Genomic DNA, 12,328 nt, shown 5'->3' with positions numbered 1-12,328 from the left:
CCACTTAAAGCATCTCATTATTTAATTCCTGGAGAGTCCAGGACAATGCTTGACGCTCAGTAAGCTGAAGCACATCTCGAAAGTAATCTGCCATTGCATTACTCACAGCATCTTTTCCCTTTCAGAATCAATTAATTAATTTTTCCAACACTGTTTCAGTGTTTTGTTTTCGCTACCAATAACAGCAGCATCAAATTTCTCCCAAGATCAATGAGGCAACCCAAGATCCAAGGTAGAAATGGCAAGAATTTCCAAACAAATTGCTTATGTTCATTAAAAACTAACAAACATACTAGATTTCTGCAGATTCTGCAAGATTGGCAGAAGCTGCAAATTGTGATGTCTACGTTACATGCCAAGCAGTCATAATTAAGAGAACGCATATTTTGTTCTCATGTTTAACGGCATCGGAGGCCTACTGTGCATTCTCTTAAGATGAAATCTTACTGCTTGTTATTTCTGGAGACTAAAGTAAACCGTTACTATCTATACAAAGTGTTGTTCACAGAAGCTGCAAATTGTGATGTTTACATTATATGCCAAGCAGTCACAAAAGCTAAAATATATTACAAAATGTTGCAATTATCATATAGAGACTGCTTTCAGAACATTCCAAGATATATGAGGATATGTAGTTTCCACACAACTTGCGCAGCAATTTTCATTTATATGGATCCTTCTCATGTCCTTGGGATATCTGAAAATGTTTAATTACTGAAACGCTCACACCTTGTCATGTCGGAAAACGAAGAAACCCACAACCAACATATGGAGTAATACCAATTCATCATTTTTTCTTAAGAGAAATTTGGGGCAGGACTTCATGCTCTTTTTTGAATAATGCTATGTCATTTTTAACACATTTACCCAATAGTCATATAAGGATTTAATATTTTCTGAAGGGACAACAGTGCTAGCTACACAAGAATCCTTCTGTAAAGGTGTGACATATTAGCCGACATCACGTGTTTATCTTGGAGTAAGATCTCAATGAAACTAAACTGGTTCTATACTGTGTTTTGAACACATTTGTACAAATGTCAACGTTAGTGGCAGTTCATTTGAAAATAACCTAATGTAAAGATTTTATCTGAAACCCGTTAGGAGTTTTTCTTTGATGGGGGTTGTTTTGCATTCACTCGGGTGAGGAATGTCTGTCTTAGGGAATGGATTTATGTTTTGTCTAAGGAAGGTGCATGATTCAAATAAAGCTCCTGACCGAACCTAGAATTGGCAGCAGAAAAATGTCCTTTTTTTTCCACAGCCTCTAATTGAATAGAACCTCCAGCACTTATCGCTGCCAGTGAGCATGGAGATTGCACCATTACTAATTTACCTTGCTAAAATGTTACTATTCCCTGTTAAGTTGAAAACTTATGCAATCATAGGAACTACTGCAAAGAATATGATGAACTGGCGCATACATGGGCCAGCTCTTATTTTTAAGGCAGAAGTAGATAGATTCTTTAGAGGCCCTTCGGCCCAACAAATCCATACCAACCCTCTGAAGAGCAACCCATCCAGACCCACTCCATATTTACCCCTGACTAATGCACTTGACTCTATGGCCAATTTAGCATGGCCAATTCACCTAACCTTTGGATTGTGGTAGGAAATCAGAGTACCCGGAGTAAACCCATGCAGGCAAGGGGAGAATGTGCAAACTCCACACAGACAGTTGCCCAAGACAGGGATCAAACCAGGTCCCTAGCGCTGTGAGGCAGCAGTGTTAACCCCTGAGCCACCGTGCCGCCCAAAAAGCCATTCCTGATGATCAATGGGATGAAAGATTATTGGGGGAATTGCAGGAATGTAGAGATGATGGGTAAATCAGATCAGCCATGATGTTATTAAATGGTGGAACAAGATTGAAGGGCTGAGTGGCCTCCTCTTGTTTGTTAGGTAAAAACAATGACTGCAGATGCTGGAAACCAGATTCTGGATTAGTGGTGCTGGAAGAGCACAGCAGTTCAGGCAGCATCCAAGGAGCTTTGAAATCGACGTTTCGGGCAAAAGCTCTTCATCAGGAATCCCGAAACGTCGATTTCGAAGCTCCTTGGATGCTGCCTGAACTGCTGTGCTCTTCCAGCACCACTAATCCAGAATCCTCTTGTTTGTTGTTAGTATGTTTGTTGTCGATCAGTTCAGCTGGCTGCATGTAAAGAAAGCAATGTATGAGTGTACGCTATGTTTATTTATTATATATGACCTTTTAGATCCTAGAACATCCAGAAACATTTTTGAGTCTGTGAAATATTGCCAAAAAATGTATTCACGCTCTAATGTAAGGGTCTGCACTATTATAATGTACTTCATTTTACTTAAGTCACTTCAAAGTCTCTCCTTGCTGGAGGAACAGCTCATTGTCCTTAAACCATCTTCACCAGCTAATTACTGCTTCCAGGGCCTGAGATTTCTGTGAGGGAAGTCGACAGCAGCACCGTATCCAGGTCCTGACCCTGTACCACGTCAATCACTTGATGAGATTTTCAATGAAAAATGTCCTAATTAGCACTGAGGCCAGTTCATTGCCTAATTTGAGGCAATGGAGATGGTGAAGAAACTTAAAGTACTTCTGGAGGATAATTTTAAAAGGCAAACGTCAGCCTTTACTGGGATGGCTGCTGCCTGCAGAAATCAAACAGGGAGGACAGTGGAAGACCAGTTTTCCATTCAAACTCTCAAACACTCGGTTCACCTGTGTTCAAGGCACAGTTCTGATGAAGAGCCACTGGACATGAAATGTTAACTCTCCCACACATGCTGCCGGATGTGCTGAGTTTCACCAGCTATTTCTGTTTTTGGTTCAAGCCACGTGGTTTGAGTAGTGGAAACTCCGTGCAGGAGTACAGCTTGGAGACATCGAAAAAATTGAAGTGCTGCTCAAAAGTGCCATTTTCAGAGCCATATTTGTTTAACCTCATTCCCACAAGTAATTGAAAATCCTGCACTCTGATTTTCACTTAAAGGTTCAATTTTAATGTCAATAATATCACTCTTTTAAAAGGATAGTCAAACTGCATATTGAAAGTAAAGAACAATAATAATTGTTCTGCAGCACATCAAAGTTCATTTACCTTGTATATTAAATCCTTTTCAACTTTACCTGAGATGTAGGTGTTACTGGCAAGGTCAGTATTCCTCGCCCGACCCTAATTGCCTTTGAACTGTGTGGCTTGCTAGGGCTGTTAAGAGTCATTCACATTGCTGTCAGGCTGGCTCACGTGTAGACTAGACTGGGTAAGGATGACAGGTTTCCTTCTCCACAGGACATAGGTAAACCAGAAGAATGTTTGGGACAATCAGTTGTGGTCATCAGTAGCTTTGTATTCCAGACTAATTATTTGAATTTAAATTCCACCCAGTTACCAAGGTGGAATTTGAACCCTGTTCCCAATGTATTTGTCTGGATGTCTGCCATGTCTGACATTACCATTACACTACTCTCTCACCTGACGACATTATCATCATGACATCTCACTGCATTTTGACTAAGCTCAAAGCTGGTATACTTTCCAAGCCTCTTATTGCTTTGGCATACCTGACAACAGGGGTTTTACAATTGGCCTCAAAACCCACAAAGCATTCAAGAGAAACATTCATCCAGGTGTCAAGTCTTAGATCATTGTTCACTCAGACCTGATGAATTGCATATGCATGACCCTGGGTGAAGCTGGATCTACTGGGCCACATAATCAACTAACCCTCAGCCTGGCTATTGCATGAACCCTCCACCCCTCTGCTTTCCTCCTTTCCTGTAAATCCCTCCTCAAACTCTGTAGCTTTCACAAATGTACCTTTGGCAAGAAATCCATTCTTTCTTATTGTACCTGTACCTTTTGTGAAATGCTTCAGACTGTTTTTCCCATGTTAAAAGTATCATATAAATCGTTCTCATCTTCAACATATGAGTCTCTAACGCATGAAGGTTAGCACTGGATGTCCACCCTCACACATGGAAATATTGTTGGTTATGGTTCATTTACCTTGACAATGGAGGAAAACATGAATGAAGTCCAATTTCAAGCATAATGTCTGGCTTTTGATGATGAAATGAATTGTGCCTCAGAGAGAAAGTTACTTAAAAGGAAGAACTGAATCATCATAAATTTGTTTTAAAGCAGGAGCAGGAGACCAGTTACACTATCATGAGATCGAAGGGCACCAATGTCACCATCAATGGGCTGAAACCTGAGACCACTTACCTGTTTCAGATCAGAGCCCGGACCGCAGCTGGATATGGGATGCCCAGTCGCAAGTTTGAATTTGAGACCAGTCCAGACTGTAAGTGAAAGTTAGCTTTCTTGAAATGATAAGCACTTGAAGAGTTAAATGGTCTGGGAGGGAGAAGCAAGGTAACTGTAGATCCGTCAATTTAGTATCAGTTGCAAAGACATTTCTGGAAAATATCAGCAGTAGGATTGGCTGTTGCGCTTGCAAAGGTATGAGCTCAGGATCTGATTACCGTGTTGTAATTTTATCACAGAGGTTCAGCCAATGGATAATAATGTGCAATTAATGATATAATTTGACCTCCTTGATGTGAAATGTACCCGGTCATTTTTGTTTCCAGCTGGTCGCTCATGCAGTGTTTGTTGTATTTTCTGTTCTCCCTAAATGTTCTGCTCTGCCTAAAAGAACCAGGTTTCTTTCTCTTTTTATTTCAGCTTTCTCCATCGCTGGTGAGAATAGCCAGGTTGTAATGATTGCCATATCAGCAGCTGTCGCTATCGTGCTCCTCACAGTAGTGATGTACATCATAATCGGGAGGTTAGTCGAACATTATATTCTCTGGTAAAATGACCATTTCTTAGGTACTTTTACTTAGCACCTATGAGAGGTGATTTGTCATTTTTGTGTATCAGGCCAGATTCCCTCAGAATATTTTAAGAAGGTAGCCTACACCTGAACCTTTCTTATTTTTAAGGCAAATAGAAAGTGTCTTGTTTCAAATGCAATGTGACTGGTCAGACTACTTGATGTTAAGCAAAGACACCGCTTCTTTAAACACTATAGTTAAAATACAAACGAAAAGAATAAAAATTGAGAATAACTTAACTCTATTGAAAAACATACTAAAATCAGAGATGCAGTAACTATTACTAATTATCTATTCCAATAAAGTAACATCCCATAAACACACCCCTTGGCAAAATTCAGAAAAAATAGATTTGTCTCACAGATAATTCAGTAGCAGAGAGAAACCCTAGTTTCCAACTATAAACAGAGATAAAGATAACTTCTATCCCTTCAAGCCCACAACAGCAACTGCTTAAAGCTAACCCTAAAACTAAAAAAAACTAGATAGCCTAGACTGTGAGAGCTGGCCCACGCCCAGCCAGGCTGCCTCTACTGTTCCAACTTTAAAAAAACGCTCAAGGCCTCAGAAGCTGTTTACTCTAGTAGTTTTTGTAAAGTGCTTGATGCCTCTGCCTTACAACCTTGCTTCAAAAAAAAGACAGGATAAAATAGCCTCTTAAAGCCACAGCATGGTCACACAATGGATTAAATAGTGAAGTTGATGAATCATGCTTCATTGTACATGATTTAATAACACAAATTGATATATTAATGGAAATAGTTATATTGGGTGGAATTTAATTGGAGCCTGAAAGGTATGGGTAGATTTTGTGGCAGAATTACACCAGAAGTCCAGCAAGGTCTATCTTGATATTAGAAGCTTGTCATTGAGGCAAGTTTATCAATAGGAAGTGCCGTGTTGCCTATTAAGGATGGTTATTCCTTAACGGGTTTATTAGTGGCACATGCCTTCCTCATAAACACGCTGTTTCCTATTTTATTAAATGTGCAGAACAAATTAGATACTGGGAATTCTTGACATGGAAATCAGTGTGGGTACCTGGCAAACTCAGCTCATCACTTGCTCTAAAAGACTTCCATTGTTAGACGTTGGGCACCAACATCTCTGGGCACACTCGATGGGCAATAGCCACATGCACCCCACATCCATAGACATATGTTAGCCACTATTATTCCTCATGATACATCTCCTATCCACTTACAAAGTGCATCTGAATGGAAATGCTGCATCTTAGGCTGTAGTAGCATCTGTTATTCTAATGGTCAAGGGCAGCTTCTGATACCAACCGGTGGATTAGATCAGGCTGCATTTCCAACCTGTTCACTTGCTGTCACACATTCCAACTTGACCTGGGTGCTTACAGCATCCCTGCCTTGCATTCATTGCCTTGCCTTTTTGCCCTTTGCCCACTCAGTCAGAGACACCATGCTCACAAGCCATATCATTTAACACAGACACAAAGCTAGGAAATATGCCATAGTTGTCAGCAGTCCTCAAGTGAGTCAAGAGTCAGGATGTCCCAGCACAGTAAGTCAAAGGCAGCCTGTGATGCCAGTGCAGAGGATGGCATAGTCAGCTACTTGGGGTGATCAGCGTGAAGATCTTCTCCACATAAAAGATGAGGAGCTAAATGTGAAGAAGCTCACCACCCATCTTGACTCTTCTTTGCCTTATAGTGGGCTCTTTTTCACCTGGAATGAGAGAGAGGGAGGTTTTTTGGGAGATGAAAATGGATGGAATAGCTATTTCCTTTTGGTGCAGTTGGGGAGGAGTCAGCACAGGAATCATGCTGGGTTAGTGGTGCTGGGTGTTGGGGTGGGTGATAGTAAGTGAGGGAAAATATTTCAGGAACGAGAGAAAGTGGTAGAACATCAGCCTTGGGTGGGATATGGGTACGGTAGCAGTGAGTGTGATCTATTGGAGAGAAGATGGCTGCACTTATACTCGCAGAGTGGAGAAAGTGATTGACCTTCTTCCTACATTGTATTCCTCTGGATGGCTGAGACAGTGCTGTCCCTGGTGAGGTCTGGAAATGTGGCCTGTACTGTTGGTCCTGAGGGAATGAGGACATCCAGCTTCTGCACCACCCTGCCTGGCAGAAGCTCCAGGTGGAGCAAAGTGGGTCATATATTACCTTGGTTTGCCAGGTTGAGGACAAGTATCAGTAGTCCAGAGTGTGGTGGTGGAAAAGCACAGCAGGTCAGGCATCCTCTGAAGGGCAGGAGAATTGAAGTTTCGGGCATAAGCCCTTCATCAGCAATGAGTCCTCACTTTCTCCCCGACAAGTATCAGTAACCATGCAGTGAAGCTGCAGACACTCAGTTCTTGTACAGATGAACAGTGGTCTTTTATAGATGATGCTGGAGTCAGACATACTGGTCAGTTCAGAGATGTCCAGAAAAATTGCCTGGCAGGATGGGACTTGAATTGATGAGACTCTAGAGCAATTGGTCAAATACATGAAATTACATTGACATTGAACTTAATACGTTTTGATGATAGGATTCCCTTTTTCCTAAAATATATGATAATTATAGGCTAATTTTTATGGGGAATGTACTGCTCCACTTCCCCAGCCTGCAGAGAAGTCAGTGCCACACCAACCAATGTTTCATGAGACCACTGGCTACCATAACATGCGTCATGTTTGGTGCGAGGTTAGATGGGTTTGATAGGTTGCTTGCTCTATCAATCTCAGCAATGTTAAAAATCACACAACACTAAGTTATAGTCCAACAGGTTTATTCGGAAGTACTAGCTTTCAGAGTGCTGCTCCTTTATCAGAATTTATAAAATGTTGCATGGATTGACTGACTGCAGATTTTGTGTTTTTCGAACAAAATAGAATATATCTGCAATTACAACTCTACAAATGCAAACACACCCCATAGACTTATATTTGTGCATGTGTGAATGTGAGGGAGAGAGAGTGAGTGTGGGAGAGAGTGTGAGTGCGCATGCGTGTGAGAGTGTATGTTTGTGTGTGTGCACCTCTCGGGGGTGTATATGTATATATCTGAGAGACTGTGTGTATATGAGAGAGGGTCTGCATGAGTGTGTGAATGTGTAAGAGTTTGCAGGAAGTGTGTGTGAGTGTATAGTGTAATGGAGTCACCTGTAGTGTGACATGAACACAAGGTCCCGCGTTAAGGCCATCCTCATGGACACCAAACTTGGTTATTGCACTCTGATGTACTCACACACTCACACAGACCCTGTCTCATAAACACACTCTCTTCAGACACATACACATACACCCCCCGAGAGGCACGCACATGCAAACACACACTCTCACATGCACCACACACGCACACGCACACACACACACACACAGTCTCTCTCTCTCTCTCTCTCTCCCCCTCACATGCACACACACATATATAGGTTTATGGGTGAATTTGCATTTGCAGAATTGTAATTGTAGATACATTCTATTTTGTTCAAAAAACACACAATCTGCAGGCAGTCAATCCATGTAACATTTTATAAATTCCTACTAGAAATAGAACCAGCCTGACTCAAGACTGGGAGACAGACAGACTCTAATCTAACAACTTTAAAGCTGAGATGTCATCTTTTGTTTTTACAAAATGTTAAGTTATCTTGAGAATGTGATTTGAAAGAAGTTCTGAGATTTACATTTTAATGAATCAAAACTTTCAACCCATTCTAAAAGATGAAAGACTTAACAACAATCTAGGTTTGTTCAATATCTCTTATTAGTCGCATGCATGACACTGTAGTCATTTGCTATAAGTTCTGTGTCTTACAATCCTGCTTCACAGCTATCTGATAAAGAAGCAACGCTTCAAATTTACTGCTTCCAATTAAACCTGTTGGACTATAATCTGTGTGATTTTTAACTTTGCCCACCCCAGTCCAACACTGGCACCTCCACAGCAATCTCAGCAATGGCAGAATTGAGAAGTAAGCACTGCTAGAACTGAAACTTTCTTTTAGAAATTACAACTGTCAGGTGTCATTCTTGCAAGGGGATTCGCAGTAGGGTTAAAATCAATGAGGTAAAAACAATGACTGCAGATGCTGGAAACCAGATTCTGGATTAGTGGTGCTGGAAGAGCACAGCAGTTCAGGCAGCATCTAAGGAGCTTCAAAATCGATGTTTCGGGCAAAAGCCCTTCATCAGGAATCCCGAAACGTCGATTTCGAAGCTTCTTGGATGCTGCCTGAACTGCTGTGCTCTTCCAGCACCACTAATCCAACGTCAGGTGTCATTGTCCAACTGTCATTGAATTGGGATTGAGTTGAAGGGTGATGGATGAGATACTCATCATATTTCAAGTGCCCCCTACCACTGAAGCAAATGTGACAGGAGCTTAAAATTCAATCCTATAAGGCAAAATTTAGCTTTCAGTACAGTGGAACATGGAAATATTTGATTACTGTGAATATTTGATTTTTCTTTTGCTCTTATTTGCAGATTCTGTGGTTATAATAAATCAAAACATATTTCTGATGACAAAAGAATATATTACCCAAATAGCCACAGTAAGTATTGAACTGAAAACACTAAGTTTAATGCTCAGTGAGTCAGGCAGCAGCTCACTTACCTCAATGCTGTTTGTGGGATTTTGCTGTGCAAAAAAGATTTTGAAGTGTTTTCTCTATCGTAATATATGCAAATCTGTGAAGTCTTTAAGGGACTTCCTGAAGATATAAAATGAGCTATATAGTGAATAAAGGAAAGTTCTTCTTTCTTTCCAAAAAAAAGTTACATAAGCACAAGAAGGATTCAAAAACTGATATCTTGAAGACACAATACACGTATCATTCACTTTGATTATGTTCAGAATATTTGTTTCAGTACTCATTTACGATACTATTTTGTTTAGCTTTACAAAGTGGTATAAGAGGGAAAATCCACATTGTATGTTCTCAGAGAGTTCATTTACGCTATTATGAGTTTGAGTTTGAATTTCTCAGGAACTCTTCTATTATATTAGTGTTGTCTTTGAAATATTATCCTCTCCTATTGTTTGCTGCTGCATACTTGCAAATGTTTTCTTTTGCACAGACTTATACTACAGAAATGGTGCAGACAGGAATTAACCACATTCAATTCAATTAAGGTTTCCAATGGATTTGGAAGAAGAAGTCTATGAAGATGGAACAATTAAACGTTTTGTTAGTACTGTACCACAGTTAGTTTGGCAAAACTTGACTTTGTCTCAGATTCCAATCTAGCCTACTTGGTGGAACTTAGGGCAAAGTTATTTCTGACAACTCTTGTATACCCATCCACTTTTACTGTAAGGTGTAGTCAATAGAACTTACAATTTTGAGAGTGTGCTTGGGTTGGGGCATGGTGTAGATGATGAGAGCGATGTTATTCATCAGGTTACTTAGGTTTGAATCAATGCTCAGACTCAGGTACACCCTATCTGAAGAAATCTGCCTTTGACGTTGCAAAATATATGACATGTTTTCAAACTTAACTTCAACAATAATTGCAAAGGAAACTGTTGTTTTACTGGATAATTCCTGGCCTTTGTTGATGACACATGCTGCAATAGTTAGCCTGTGGTTGAGTATTACTTTGTAACAGAAGATTTGTGTATCTGGGAGACTATTGTCATTTCTACCCTTGGAAAGGAGACAACAGGAAAGGACTAAAAAATACTTTTAACAGATGGCAGTCTGGATGTACATTTGCTTGCTGAGCTGGAAGGTTCATTTTTAGATGTTTTGTCACCATAGGAGGTAACATCAATGAGCCTCCGGTGAAGCACTGGTGTTAGTGCCCACTTTCTACTTATGAGTTTAGGTTTCTTTGGGTTGGTGATATCATTTCCTGTTCTTTTTCTGAGAGGGTGGTAAGTGGGATCCAAGTCAATGTGTTTGTTGATAGAGTTCCGGTTGGAATGCCATGCTTAGGAATTCTCGTGCACGTCTCTGTTTGGTTTGTCCTAGGATGAATGTGTAGTCTATGTAAAAGCACATAGACTCATGTTGCCAACATCACCATTAAAGGTATATCAATAGACAAAGCTCTCATGCTGTCCATGTGCAAGTGTGTAAGACTCGTAAATTGTCAATCAATCACATGATTTTTATTATCCTTTTACAACCAACTAACCAGTCTGCATACTCCTTCCAATATTCTTGACGTGATGAATGATGCTGTAATTGCTGCCAGACTTCCATGGTGCTAGAGGTTAATGCATTGGTGAAAGACTTAGGAGTATTTTAGCTTTATAAGCGGGTGTGTGAGAGGTTATGGAAAATCAGATTTATAGAATAGCTCTTAGGCCTTCTGTGTCCATTCATCCAGAAAAACATGAAATTATTCCATTATGGCAACCAGTTGTTTCTTAAATGATTTTAGCCCGTTATCCTCTTTCCTCCCTATCTGCCTGACCTGCTGTGCTTTTCCAGCACCACTATAATCTACACTCTGGTCTCCAGCATCTGCAGCCCTTGTTTATACCCAATTCTATATATTGCCAATTCTTTATGTGAAAAAAGAACTGCTCAGTAATCTATTTATCTTGAAGTACTTTGAACATATCCTGCATGTCCAACTATGGCAACTTAGGTTAAAATAAACTTCTCATTTTGTCTTTCCCATTTCAGTTACTACTCTATCAGCTCTTAGAAAATCACCTGTTTCAAAGCTAAAATACTCCCCAGTCTTTCCTTGTTACACTGACGTTTAGGATAATGGGTCAGCCCACAGTCTGGCAGCAATCATTTTCCAGGCATCAACCATCCTTGCATCATTTGAAGGAACAGACAGATTAGTTGTAATAGGATCTAGATGCCTACCTGGAACATTCTAACAATAATAAAAACCTCCTTAAACAGGTTACCTCATTTGGCTAGACAGCTGGTTTGCAATGCAAAGTAATGCCAAAAGTGTGGGTTCGGTTTGTGCATGAGCTGAGGTTTTCATGAAGGACTCTCCATCTGAACCTTTACCCTTGACTGAGGCATGGTGACCCTCAGATTGACCCACCACCAATTGTCTGTCTAAGTGCTCCTCTGGTGACGTATACATATATATTTACATAGATGTGTTAGGGAATGATTTTGGCACAGTCTCCGTGCACCATGGCAGCCAAACTTTTATTTGATAAAGAACAGCAACATGTTGAAGTGAAAAAGGGAAAATTAAAATTTGGAACAAGAAATGCTTTAAAAAAAATTCAGTGACACCACTGTGTCTGAAATGTTTGTGGCAGCAGGAAAAGTTGTGAGCAATTCTTGTATCTAGTTTTAACGAATATCTCTAAAGCAGTGGTGTTGTGAATATTGCTAAGTTATGTTAATATCAAGGGTGTGTGTGATATTTCTCAAATTCTGTGTTAACAGTTAAACTTCCGGGTCTACGAACATATGTGGATCCACACACGTATGAAGACCCCAGCCAAGCTGTCCATGAGTTTGCCAAAGAGTTGGATTCTTCCTCCATATCTATTGACAAAGTTGTTGGTGCAGGTACTGAGTTCAGCAAGCATTATTATTGAATAGCTGCAGGTTAATGAT

At 40.3% G+C, this 12,328-nt stretch overlaps 1 protein-coding gene across 3 annotated transcripts in view; it reads left to right on the top strand.

Annotated features, from left to right (window-relative positions):
- The window catches only part of epha3 (eph receptor A3), a 245,408-nt gene that overhangs the window by 181,593 nt on the left and 51,487 nt on the right, over nt 1-12,328 (top strand). For 2 of the 3 annotated variants that reach the window (XM_043701197.2, XM_043701195.2), the window contains exons 7-10: nt 4,122-4,284; nt 4,668-4,770; nt 9,264-9,331; nt 12,155-12,280. In XM_043701197.2, the coding sequence (XP_043557132.2) occupies nt 4,122-4,284; nt 4,668-4,770; nt 9,264-9,331; nt 12,155-12,280 (460 nt within the window). The remainder of the gene's footprint in view (nt 1-4,121; nt 4,285-4,667; nt 4,771-9,263; nt 9,332-12,154; nt 12,281-12,328) is intronic. The other variant, XM_043701196.2, reaches the window with a different exon arrangement.

This window comes from Chiloscyllium plagiosum, unplaced genomic scaffold (genome assembly GCF_037043375.1).
Source record: "Chiloscyllium plagiosum isolate Xiang-an unplaced genomic scaffold, Cpla_swu_hap1 HiC_scaffold_12, whole genome shotgun sequence".
NCBI classification, from domain to species: domain Eukaryota; kingdom Metazoa; phylum Chordata; class Chondrichthyes; order Orectolobiformes; family Hemiscylliidae; genus Chiloscyllium; species Chiloscyllium plagiosum.
Note: the sequence above shows the minus strand (reverse complement) of the source record. Positions and strands in the feature narration are given on the sequence as shown.